Here is a 13621-nt window from a genome sequence, read left to right on the forward strand (position 1 = left end):
AAGTTACTCTTCCAATGTTGGGCACACATATATAATCTTATGATCTTATGCCACAAGATAGTTAATGGAAGCTAGGTACATAAACTTGGACAAGCAAAAGAGAGATACAAATATATAAAGAAACAAAAGAGGAGATACAGCCTCGGACGAAATCATCGGGCATGCCTATTTGAGTACCCTCAGATGAGTACCTACATCAACCTCACAAGATGTTAGAACTGCTACCACGAAGTGTAGGTGCCACCGAACCACCAGCTGTACGGCGCGACATTGTCGGCCGTGATGACCCGACCGTCGTCGGTTTGTACCTTGAAGGACAAGCTCTGGCCATTGAGGTAGGCATTGCTCTGCCAGCTAGCGCCCCAGTTCCTACTCATTGCCATCCAGTCGGTCTTGGACCCCTTGATCCACATTTGGGACACCACACCGCTGCCGCCGACATTTGCCACCGTCACAAGCTCAAAGTAGTCGTTCCCGTTGATGGTGAACCTCATGCCCCCACTCCTCTGGCACGGAACCCTCTTGTAGTTGACGGGCACAATACCGGCTTGGTAGATGGCGATGGTCTCCCATGCAGGCTGCGACATGTCGAAGTGCTGCCGCGGCGGGTTGCACCATCCGCCGTTGTCGCTGGCCAGGGCGTAGTTGGGCGGCCAGTAGTTGGTCGCCGTGATGGTGATGGACGTGCCCTGTTGGCATGACTGTGTCTTGCTTGCGTCGCAGGTGATAGTGAAGCACATGCCGCACGACGCACCGTTGTTGAAGAGCGCCGTGCTCAACGCAGCCGAATTAACCCCGTACCCTGTGTTGTACAAGTTCCCATACCCGCATGCACCACCTGCATTTTTGTGTAAGTTGCGTCGTGCTTAGTAAAAGAAGATCCAAGATGTGCGGCATCTGAATAATGGATGCAGCTCAAGCATAAAACACTAGTAGAAAAAGGGCCTTTTGTCCCGGTTCGTAAGGGCCTTCTGTCCCGGTTTCGGAACCGGGACTAAAAGGTCGTTACTAATGCCCTTGGCCTTTAGTCCCGGTTCTTACACGAACCGGGACAGATGGGCCTCCACATGGCCGGTGCGGCGAGCCCGGGAAGGGGGGCCTTTAGTCCCGGTTGGTGACACCAATCGGGACCAAAAGGCATCCACGCGTGAGCATTTCAGGTGATGGGTTTTTTTTGAAAGGGGGGGGGTTAGGGGGTTTTGAGGGGTTAATTTAGGTGTTTCATATATTGTGTTAGCTAGCTAATGAATAGAGAGAAGTGTCCTCTCTTATCTCCGTGCTTGGTCGACGCTGCATACTATACGTATAGAGAGGACTAGACACGCTAGCTAGTAAGCAAATGAAGGAAACAGAAGATCGTCCTGAACATATGCATACAAAGAGAAGTGATATCGACCACCTCTCCTTCTCTGAGATATTGGTCGAACAACAAGTTCTCGTATATCTATCCGACGCTACTGGCTACATATATACAATATAATTATCTCTTACTATATAATCTTCTAATTAAAATTCAACTCATTAGGGTTCACATGGTATTCTCGGTGTTTAGCGATCACGTGGTCAAGAAAGAATGCCGCCAATTCCTCTTGAATTCCTCACATACGATCTGCTGGTAGGAGTTCATTCCGCATCCGATATATCTAATTTTAAGAAGGGGGTCAATACATATATATGAATAAATGAAACTGAACACAAATGATGGTAATAAAATAAAATTGTGAATATTATTGTTTACGCATGTCATATTGTTTGTCAGAGTAGCCCCGCTCACAGGTCACGTGGCGAATGGACTCGCAAATGTAGTATCCACAATAATCATTCCCTGGTTCCTACCAAAACCACTTTACAAGAAATAGAGGTCAATCAAACTGATAGTTAGCAAGCATGCTAAATGGTATTGATGAAACTAGCGCTTGAATCACTAGGAGATGCGTAGAACATGCTACTATAGTACTTACTTTTGGGTGTCTAAATTGCAGCTTCTTCGGCAGTCCCGGAGTTTTTGCGGTGAATTTTTTCCAAACCCTGTCAGACAAACAAAACAATTACTTGATATCAGGAAACGAACAAAGTTGCCGATATGGTGCGATAATGATCGATTTAACTTACTTCTCTAGAATTTCAGTCATGTCCGCATACTCGTTGGGATCTTTTCGTCTCGAGTCTAAGACGGTTACTAGTCCCTGCTCAAGCTTAATCTCTAGGAGAATATAGTGGAAGCTGCGCACGCATGCATAACTCATCAAATATATTACTATAACCTTGACTAATAAGGGAAACCGAATATGCACACGACAGTAACACTCACTGGAATTCGTAAGGGAAGAGTATTATAGCTTTGTTTTGATTCAATACAAATGATTGTAGCATGTTGGCCTCGGTATCTTTGGCCTGAGATTTAATCATAAATGCATCTACGAGATTTGTGTTAATGAACCCAATATCACCGATTTGTCTTTTCTTCAAGTCGACGATCTTCAATCTGCATATAATATAGTGAGGATAATTAAAAATACATGCAATGAAAGAGTTGACCTATATATAGAGACTTAATGACAGAAGTAGTACTACTTACAGGAAGTAGAGCAAGTGATCATTAATTTATCGAGGGCATTTAGATTGAAAAACGGGAAGAACTCCTCAAATGGAACCATCACCAGTTCAAGTCCAACGAGGTCATGCTCCTTTCTAACTCCCAGCGCCAAAATATTACTCCCCCAGACTCTTTGCAAGTTTTCATGTACCAATCATGGAATCTTCGCATAAACGTTGTTAGAGATCTTTCATCTTTGACGAGAGGCTTCCCGTACATGTATTTGTGTTCGTCCACCTCCAATAAATCAAAATGTGCATCATCGGGCAGGTAATCTGCAAGATTGGTACCGGGCAACAAGATCCCCGGATGATTAGCGACGATATCGCTAGACACCTTGAGTGGGGGGAACGATTGGTTCGCTTGTTCGCCGAGCTGGGCAACTTTTTTCCCAGCTCGTCGTTGTGCTAACCTTTGATCACTGACAGTACTTCCCGAGTGCTGCGCTTCGATAAATGACTTTGTAATAATGCGCTCATAGTTGCCTTTCGTCGGAGACTTTGGTGGTTTCTTCAGGGCAGCGAGAGTACGCTTGGCTTTTACCGGATCTATCTTCTCCTCCGGAGGTGGATGTTTTTTTGCTTTCACCCCTTCAAAGAAATTATTCACTTCGGCTTCCACGATCTTCTCGTTTTCCTTCGGGCTCCTCTCGTATGGTAACTTCTCTAGAGGCTTCAGAGAAGGACCGTATTTGTATTGCCTGCCTCTTGTTGTACTGCTACACGTCAGAGCAGACGGAGCGGCTGCGACTGTCTTTCCTTTCTTACCAGGCGGAGGAGAAGGACTACGCGCCGGAGGAGCCGGAGCGGTGGCGGGTCTCTTCAGCCCTTGTTGACGAGGCAAAGAAGGAGGAGGCAGCTGGCTGCTCATGCGCGCCGACGCAGGCGGAGAAGGAGGCGGAGTGCCGTCACGCGCCGGAGAAGGAGGCTGAGTGCCCTGATCACTCACCGGAGGAGGCGGAGGAGGAGGCGAGCCCTGACTCGCCGGAGGAGGAGGAGGCGGCGGAGGCGTCCACTTCACAAGGTGGATGAGCTCCTTCCGCCATAGGCATGGAGTCTTGAGAGAAGAACCCAGCCGAATCTCCCCTTCACCCGTAGGGTGGTCAAGCTCAAGGTCCTCAAATCCTTCCGTTATTTGATCCACCATCACCCTAGCATATCCTTCTGGAATCGGCTGGCCGTGGTAGGTTGAGCCAGGTTCATTAGGTATAACAGAGCCAACAGCCGCCTTGACTTTGAATGTCATCCATTGCGTCATAAGGTAGCAATGGTGAGACTCTGTGATAGCATCCATGGGGTAGCACGTGAAGACAGGCTCCAGCTGCTGAGTCTGCTCGGTGGAAGCCACGCTGCTTCTCCGCTGAGATGGCGGGGTAGCTTCAGGGGAAGCTTCGGCAGGTCGTTTGCTGCGATCTGCTTCTCGTTCCTCTAGCCCTTGTACCCTTTCATGCAGCTCCTGCAGTTGGCTATGCTCCGCTTTCTTCCTCCTCTCCTGGGTTTTGTAACCCCCTGCGTCCGGAAACCCAGCCTTCCACGGAAGGGAGCCTGGCGTGCCTCGTGTCCGTCGAGGGTGCTCAGGATTCCCGAGGGCCATTGTGAGCTCGTCATTCTCTCTGTGTGGAATGAACGCCCCTTCCTGTGCTGCGGCGATATAGTGCTGAAGCTTCCTGACGGGTATTCGCAGTTGCTCTTCCGTCCAAACGCACTCCCCTGATACAGGGTCCAAGGTTCCGCCAACCCTGAAGAACCAAGTCCGGCAAAGGTCTGGCCATCTCAATGTCTCTGGTTCGACCCCTTTAGCAATCAGGTCATTCTCAGCCTTGTCCCACAAAGGTCGGGCTTTGAGGTAACCACCTGACCCCGTGCGATGGTGATGCTTCTTCTTCGCAGCATTTTTCTTGTTTGTCGCTGACATCTTCTTACTCTTTTCCGATGTCTTGTGGGCCACAAATGCGGGCCATTGATCTCTGATCTTCTCAAACCGGTCGGTGAATTCTGGTGTCTCTTCTTTGTCGGCAAACGTTTTCAACTCATTCTTCCACCTCCTGAATAGTTCTGCCATCTTCTTAAGAGCATGAGACTTGATCAATTCCTCTTTAACTGGCTTCTCTGGATCCTCCTCTGGCGGTAGGGTGAAATTTTCCTTAAGCGTTGTCCAAAGATCTTCTTTCCGTTTATCGGAGACATAAGACGTCGGCACCTCAGGGTCTTCCTTCTTTGGCTTTAACCATTGCTGGATACTGATCGGGATCTTGTCCCTAACAAGAATCCTACACTGAGCACGAAATGCATCCTTGTCCGGATGGGTTCAATCGGCTTGCCATCGCGCGCGATTGCTGTGATCTCAAACCTTTCATCCGAGCGCAAATTTTTCTTCGGGCCTCGTTTCTTTACCGAAGTTGAGGTCGATCCGGAGGGCTAGAGAAAAAATAAGAAAGACGAGAGTTAATTAATATGTGTACATATGAAAACAATGAATGCATCAATTAACTCGTCAGCACGGGCTTAACTAATATATATATATACCAGGTCGGACTCGGTTCGGTCAACGGAGCCGTCATGAACGCCCTCTTCTTCACCCGGTCCTTCCAGATCATCATGAACGCCCTCTTCTTCACCCGGTCCTTCCAGATCATCATGAACATAGCCCTCTTCTTCACCTGGTCCTTCCATACCATTGGTGTCTCTGAGAAATGATGCAATGACATCACTTCCTTGTGCGATTATCTCCCCCAACACCGCTTCTTCCTCTTCGTCTCGGGAGTGATCCATAGTTTCTGCAAATATTTACAACATGTCAATTATTATTCAAACATGGCACAGATGGATATATATTAGTGGAAAACGTAGAACTAGCTAGCTAATCACAATAAGGAATCATGTTAGTGACCTCGACGCTGCTTCTGTAGGGTTTGGGGTGGCCTAGACAACGCTTCAAGGGTTTGGGGTGGCCTCGACACAACGCTTCAAGGGTTTGGGGTGGCCTCGACGACAACGCTTTTTTAACTTGGTGAATTTGGGTGGCCTCGAGAGAGTTTGTCGGGTAGGGGCGCGGCGGGAGGGGGTAGGAGACCAACATCGTTTTTTCTCTAGGGTTTGGGTGTCCTCGAGAGTTTTGGTCGAGCGAGAGGGCCGAGGGGGGTGCTCCCGTGGTATAAGTTATCACGGTCGAGAGTGGGTATATATATCGACCGCCCCTCATGTCGAAGTTATCCGGGAGGGGGTTATATCGACAACGACGCGACATAAATATACATGGGAAAATAATGTTATCGGGGAGGGGGTATATCGACAACGACATACCCGATAAAAAATAAGAAGACAAAAGAAGAAATAAAAAGAGGAGAAGAAGAAAGGAATAGAAGAGAAGCAATCAAATAAAAAAACAAGAAGAAAAGGAGAAGAAGAAAGGACTACAGGAGAAAGAAGAAAAAAATAATTTCTATTTTTTTCTTCTTTCTCCACTATTCCTTTCTTCTTCTCCTCTTTTTTTCTTCTTTTTTCCTCTTCTTATTTATTTCTCCTCTTCTTCCTCTCCTCTTCTTCTCCTTTCTTCCTCTTCTTATTTTCCTTTTTCTCCTCTCATTCTTTTTCTTCTTCTTCGTTATCTTCCTAGCTATATATAATACTTTTCTTAACTTTTGCATATATAAAACTTTTTCTTCTTCTTCCTTCTTCCTTCTTCCTTCTCTTCCTTATTTTCCTAAATATATAAAACTTTTCAAAAAATGAAACTAACTTAAAATGTACTAAATCAGAGAACATATATAGATAAAACTAACCTAAAATGTACCCAAATGTACTAAAAATCTAACTTTTATATGCACAGAGAACATACATACATATATACATTTTTATAAAAATACAAAAAACAAATCATCATTTATATGAACAAAGGAGAGGACAGGGTGGGCGGCGCCGGCCTGACCAAGGAGAGGCACGGCGCCGGCGTCGGTGTAGAGGGCGGCAATGGCGGCGTGGTCGGGGCAGGGGCGATGGCGATCGACGGGACAAAGGGCGGCGACGGCGTCGACAGGGCGGGTAGGGGCGCGGTAGAGGCACGGCGAGGGCGCACGACGTGGTCGGGGGGCAGGGGCGACGACGGCGTGGTCGGGCCGGGCAACGGCGGCGTGGCCGGGGGCAGGGGCGACGACGGCGAGCTCGGGCAGCCTGGCGTCGTCATCGGAGGAATCGAAGAAACTGACGAAATTTTCACAACTGCTGGCTTATATAGCAAAGCCATTGGTACCGGTTCGTGGCACCAACCGGTACCAATGCCCCCTTTAGTCCCGGTTGGTGCCACCAACCGGGACTAAAGGGGGCATTGGTACCGGTACCAAAGACCCCTGTGCTGCCCGCGTCGCGGCCAAAGTTTAGTCCCACCTCGCTAGTTGAGAGGGGCGCGCAGTGGTTTATAAGCCCCACTGCCGCACCCCTCTCGAGCTCCTCTACGCTGTAGGCTTACGGGCCTACTTGCTAATGCTTTGCCTGATGGGCCTTCTGGGCCTACTGCGGGCCTGAATCCTAGCCCATTGATGGGTTTCTAGTCGTATTCAGGCCGTGGTGGCCCAGTTGGTGGCAATTTTTTTTATTTTTTCCCAGTTTTTTTGTTTTCTTTTTTTCTTTATTTATTTTATTTCTTTTTTTGCATTGGTACCGGTTGCGTGCCACAGCCGTGGTGCGGTTGACTGTTTAGTCCCACCTCGCCAAGCGAAGGGCTTCCGAGTCTGTTTATAAGCTTCGCCGCGGCTGCAACGTGGAGAGGAACATCTATTTTTTATTTTTTTTCCATTTTTTTTGTTTTGTTTTTTCTTTATTTTTGTTTTGTTTATTTTTTTAGTTAGCTTATTTTTTTTTGTTTCTCCTTACAACAAAATACTTATTTTTTTATTTTTTGTTTCTAATTACTTATTTATTTTATTTTATGATAATTCTTTTTGCCATTAAAGTTTCTAACAAAAAAAGTTCTTTATGAAAATTATTTTTGCTTTCAATGATTTTTAACAGAAAATACTTTGATAATTTTAGTTGCATTTACCAATTATTTTTTCTTCTATTTTTTGTTTTGTTTATTTTGTTTTGTTTCTACTTAAATTCAAAGTGCTAGTTAGCTTATTTTGTTTTGTTTCTACTTACAACAAAATACTTATTTATTTTATTTTATTTTGTTTACAATTACTTATTAATTTTATCTTATGATAGTTCTTTTTGCTATTAAAGTTTCTCTCATATATGGTGGACACTCCCTCACCTGATTTTTTGACCGTCGATAATGGCCGCTGTTCCTTCTTCCCCTCATGCATAACAAATATCTAGCACAAGGAGAAGAAGAAAGAGCGACCCCCATAACAACAGTCGGCATTTTTCTTCTCTCATATGCATGAGCTAGAGTGGCAAGAGCATGGCATGCATGCTCACACCTCCACGCCCAAAAACACAGAAGAGGGGTGGCAGGGGGAGGGTTTATATAGGCAATCCTTTAGTCCCGGTTCGTATCTAAAACCGGGACTAATAACATATGCGGCATGCCACGTGTTTGCGCGGCACACCACGTGGTTTTGCTAGAAATTTAGTCCCGGTTTTTGTCCTGAACCAGGACTAATAACATATGTGGCACGCCACGTGGTTTCGTTGGATCTTTAGTCCCGGAAACTCGTCTGTTACAAAGGGATTTCATTTTTTTGAACTTATTTGAACTCCATAGTATTTCTGTGTTCAAAATGCACCATTCAAAGACACATCATCAATTTACAAACCTTTCTAACTTCATTTGTTATTTTTCATGCATTTACTGACTATTTTGAGCTATAAGACCATGAAATTAAAAAGCATTTGAAATGAACTCTGAAAAGGCTCCAAGTTGGCATGGTATCATCGTTTCACCCACATAGCATGTGCGAGAAATTTGAGAGGGTTACGGCAAAAACTAGATGCACTTCGTGTACAAAACGGACAATCTCTTTCGAAGTATGAGGGTTTCATACGGAAACTCGTCTGTTACAAAGGGATTTCATTTTTTTGAACTTATTTGAACTCCATAGTTTTTCTGTGTTCAAAATGCACCATTCAAAGCCACATCATCAATTTACAACCCTTTCCAACTTCATTTGTTATTTTTCATGAATTTACTGATTATTATGAGCTATAAGACCATGAAATTGAAAAGCATTTGAAATAAACTCTGAAAAGGTTCCAAGTTGGCATGGTATCATCATTTCACCCACATAGCATGTGCGAGAAAGTTGAGAGGGTTACGCCAAAAACTGGATGCACTTCGTGTACAAAACGGACAATCTCTTTCGAAGTATCAGGGTTTCATACGGAAACTCGTTTGTTACAAAGGGATTTTATTTTTTTGAACTTATTTGAACTTCATAGTTTTTCTGTGTTCAAAATACACCATTCAAAGCCACATCATCAATTTACAACCCTTTTCGACTCGGGCATTAGTCCCGGTTCGTAATGTACTGCAAAGTGTGTCAGTCACCGTACATCCATTAGCGGTTCAACTCTATTATGAAATTAAGTATATATCAAAAAACCATTGCAGAACAAAATGAATAGAGAAATGACCAAATTAATACAAGTTCATCATCACATTAAAACCAAAGCATAATAGTGATCAAATGTTATTACTAAAAAATAAATACATAAAGTTCTCTCATAACACAACATACAACTATGTAAAACATTTAAATGCAACAACAAACGCGATCAAAATCGCAAGTAAGGTAACAATTGACCCAACAACATAATGATACCAAGCCTCTTTATCAATGGCATATTTTCTAATATTCCTAATCTTCAAGCGCATTTCATCCATCTTCAAGCGCATTGCATCCATCATCAACCGCATCGCATCGATCTTCATCTTGTGATCGTCAATGACCTCGGCAACATGCAACTCCATTTCCATATTCTTATCCTCAATTATTTTCAATTTTTCCTTCAAGTATTTGTTTTCTTTTTCAACCAAAGTTAACTTCTCGAGAAGCATTTCTAAGTGGGTTAGAATTTCCGGTTCACATACCTCCTAGATTAAAAATATATGTCACGTTGGTCATCATAATTGTCATAAACAATAAATGAACGAAATTGTTATGAAAAGATAATATATACCACATATGAATCATAGACAGGACGAGGGCCGACGGGGGCGGATACCAAAACCATCGCACTATATAATAACAAGATAACAAGGAATAATAAAAGTAAGAAAATTAGAGGAGTATCTATCTGAAGTCAGAATGTTTTTTCTTTCAGAAAGAAGATAAGAACAAGAGGCTCACCACGGTGGTGCCGGCGACGAGATCGGCGCGAGCGATCGACGGCGGTGAAGACGGGGCGGGGACGGGGCGTGACGGACCGCTAAATCTAGACAAGTCTCGTTGAAAATGGAGCTCGGAGGTCGAGTTTCGAGAGGAGAAAGCTTAACTAGTGTGGCTCGGGCATTTCATCGAACACCTGATGTGCATAGCAGGTGAACTAGAGCACCCAAATGCCCTCCTCTCGCCGGCTCGACAAAAACAGAGCACTGTGGAGTGCTCTGCCACGCCGGTGGGTATATATGTAAGCAACTTATTTGTCCCGGTTCGTGGCATGAACCGGGAATAAAGGTTGTGGGCCTGCAGCGAAGACCATTGGTCCCGGTTCGTGGCTCGAACCGGGACAAATGGTTCCACACCAACCGGGACCAATGCCCACGAGGCCCCTGCCGGCCCCCTAGGCTCACGAACCGGGTCTAATACCCCCCATTGGTCCCGGTTCTTGAAAACTGGGACTAATGGGCTGGCCAGGGCCGAACGATAGCCTTGTTTTCTACTAGTGAAAGATACATTACCCATGGTGTCGGAAGCGTCGCTGCCGCCGTAGAATGTTGCAAAGGCACGCGCCCATTGAGCAACGGAGGCCTTGAATGCAAAGGCCAACAAGGTGGTGAGAAGAAGCAGAGAAGGACTCTCCATTTCAGTTTTAGAGTACTCCTAGTAGTAATTAATGTAGCTAGGCAGACAAGTCCTCAAGGTTTTTGTCTTGTGCTTTGCAATGGTAATGGCTTTGCTATTTATAGTGTTCATATTATCAGAGCTTGCGTGCTGGTTGCTAATAATTCTAAGCTTGATTGATTATGGAGATTTTCTATGTGATGATTTTTGTTAGGATTGGTCAGCATAACAATTATTGGGATGAACATGCCTTGATTTGCTAGCATGACCGTTGGCTCTTGACGGTTAAGAACTTAAGATACCGTACACGTATACGCGGATTAAACAGCATCATACATTCATACCCATGTGCCGACTGCCGTACACCAGGCATTGCTTTGAAGTTCTCTTAGTGGATGGGATGTCTTGTACTCTGATGAAGTATGAACTTCTAGTAAGCCGGCCGGCAGACAGACGTATGATCTTTATATCGGAAAAAATAAAAGACAGGCTTGTGATGTTCTGCAGTTATGCTGATGGAATGGCAAAATATCTGAACTGGTGTAGGGGATTACCGTTGTCCTTGAAAGTTCACCATAATTCAGTAATGCTAGCTTGACGATTGTACCATATCAGAAAAATCATTCTTTTAACACTATTTAATCAAATGATTTACTAGTTTATAAGTTGGGGGGATACGATGGGGATAAATCTCAGATTGTATTTGGAGTCGAATACTAGAATAAATGTTCAAACTATGAACTGCTAGCACGTCATTGCTTACACTGCAACCATTTTGGAGTACAATTTACGAGCATACCTGCCAGTGTAAACGCTATTGTAGCATGTCAGGTTTACATATGGATTAATCGTGTAGACAATCCATAGTCAACCACATAACCACCGCGCCCATCACTTAGAAGTTAGAACATGCATGTTAGCCTAACAAAGTCTTTGGCAAGCATGTGCAAGTACATTTTATTCCACCGATAACCAATCATGCATGTGATAGTTTGCACTTTCTTAAAACAAAAAAAATAACCCATATGGGTCCACCAATAGAGCAATATCACTATTACAAAAAGTGCAAAGAAAACCCTGATTTCAGTTTCTCAAGCACACTTGAATTATTTTACGAGTGAGTTCAAATTGCCGGCTGGCATTTGTGATGATCTCACAAGAATGAAAAGGTAATATTGGTGTGGCATGGAGAATGGTAAAAAGAAGATAATTTGGGTTCTTGCTTTGATTCTCCAGGAATTCCAAGATGACATGGGTCTAACAGTAAGGTTATTTAACAATGCCTTATTGGCTCGGCGGGTGGATAATCCGGATAGTTTATGTGCTCAATTCCTGAAGGCGAACCAGCATAGAAGCGGCAAGATCACCACCTTTGAAAACTGTAAAAGAACTTCATTTTCTAGACCTGTGGAATAGAACTATGACGATAATAAAAATCACAAACCATGTTAAACAATCGTATACGTAGAGCAGCGTTCATTGATAGTCTCGGGCGCCCTCGGTTAACTATATGAAGTATTTATTTATTTTTGACAACCCATATGCAAACTATGATGACCCAATGGATCTTCGATACAAAAAAACAAAAGGTAGCGATCTGTCGTACCCGTCTTTTAAAGAAAGTTCACCGAGCACACTCCACCACGCTCGATGGATACGTCAAGTTTGGCTGTCTTGCCTGCATAGAATCCATTGCCGAGTAAGTTAGTGACCCCATTCATGTGGTTTTCCTATAACAGCTCCAAATGAGTGACCCATTTGATCCGTCATAGTATGTTTGAGTCGTCACGGACAAAAGTGAAGGTCCAACGCGCTGATCCATTCTCAAAACGCGTCCATTCTCCATGCGTGCGGACCCATTTCATGTCAATTTTAGGGCTTAAATACATCAGCGCCGACGCGAAGCGGACGCGCCGCGCGCCTTCTCATGTCTGCGCCCCTCCACACATGCACTACAGGGAGCACATACTTTGCCGTCTGCCATGGCGGACGGCAAAGGGGGCCACCCCGAACGGCAAAGGCCTTTGCCGTCCGTCAGCAAACGGCAAACTGGACGGCAAACAAAAATCCGGTGAAGGGCTTCTTTGCCGTCTGCATTGGGACAGCTGACGGCAAAGGATCTTTGCCGTGAGGGGGCAGACGGCAAAGAATATGGGACAACACATCTGCGGGCACCTCCGTCAAGTCGTGTTGGTGGGCCCACAGATAGTTTCCCGTCTGCCCTTTGCCCCTTTGCCGTGTGTCGTGCTGTTAGACTGACGGCAAAGGCACCGCCAAAGCCCCTATCATTTGCCCCTTTGCCATCTGCCCTTTGACCCTTTGTCGTCTGCCCTTTGCCCCTTTGCCGTCTGTCGTGCTGGTGGGATGACGGCAAAGGTACCACCAAAGCCCCTCTCATTTGCCCCTTTGTCGTCTGCCCTTTGACCCTTTGCCGTCTGCCCACCAGCATGGCAGACGGCAAAGGGGGCACCAAGTTTGATTCAACAGGCCAGTCTGGGCCCTTTGCCGTCCGTTGTAGATCCTTTGCCGTCGGTGGGCACACGGCAAAGGCTCCAAACTACCACTGTTTATTTTATTTTTAATAATATCCAACAATTTTCACACAAATCAGGAATATATTTCACACAAGCTGCCACAAATGACATAATATATTTCACACAAAGGCTCCAAATGACATAATATATTTCACACAAACTACCCATACTCATAACCATATTAAAATAAGTTTCATCCATAATACATACATATTATGCAAGTTTCATCCGTATCAAACCATATATTACACTAGTTTCATCTATACATACAAAGTTTCATATCCATTTACTACAATAGTTTCAATCCAAGCTTCCGTGAAGCCATTTTAGAAGAAACCATATTGAAGCACCCCATCAATATAATCCAAGCTTCCGTGAATTGAATGTAATCTGCAAAATGGGAAATAAGTAAGTTAGAAGAAGAAGACTAGATGAAGAGGAGAAGAAATAAGTAAGTTTCATATCCATTTAGCTCCAAAAAGACATACTTCGCTAATTTATCTCCAAGAAGAGGAGAAGAGGAGAAATGAAAAGAAGGAAGAAGAAGAA

General features: G+C 44.6%; 1 protein-coding gene across 1 annotated transcript; it reads right to left on the reverse strand.

Annotated features, from left to right (window-relative positions):
- Positions 1-221: 221 nt before the first annotated feature.
- LOC123440332 (expansin-A8-like) lies at positions 222-10612 on the reverse strand. Its single transcript, XM_045116904.1, has 2 exons — positions 10436-10612; positions 222-838 (listed from the first exon to the last, which is right to left on the reverse strand). The coding sequence occupies exons 1-2, from the start codon at positions 10557-10559 to the stop codon at positions 222-224; spliced, it is 741 nt and encodes a 246-aa protein (XP_044972839.1). The 5' UTR covers positions 10560-10612.
- Between the last annotated feature and the right edge of the window lie 3009 nt (positions 10613-13621).

The sequence above is a fragment of the Hordeum vulgare genome, chromosome 3H (genome assembly GCF_904849725.1).
Source record: "Hordeum vulgare subsp. vulgare chromosome 3H, MorexV3_pseudomolecules_assembly, whole genome shotgun sequence".
Classification (NCBI taxonomy): Eukaryota; Viridiplantae; Streptophyta; class Magnoliopsida; order Poales; family Poaceae; genus Hordeum; species Hordeum vulgare.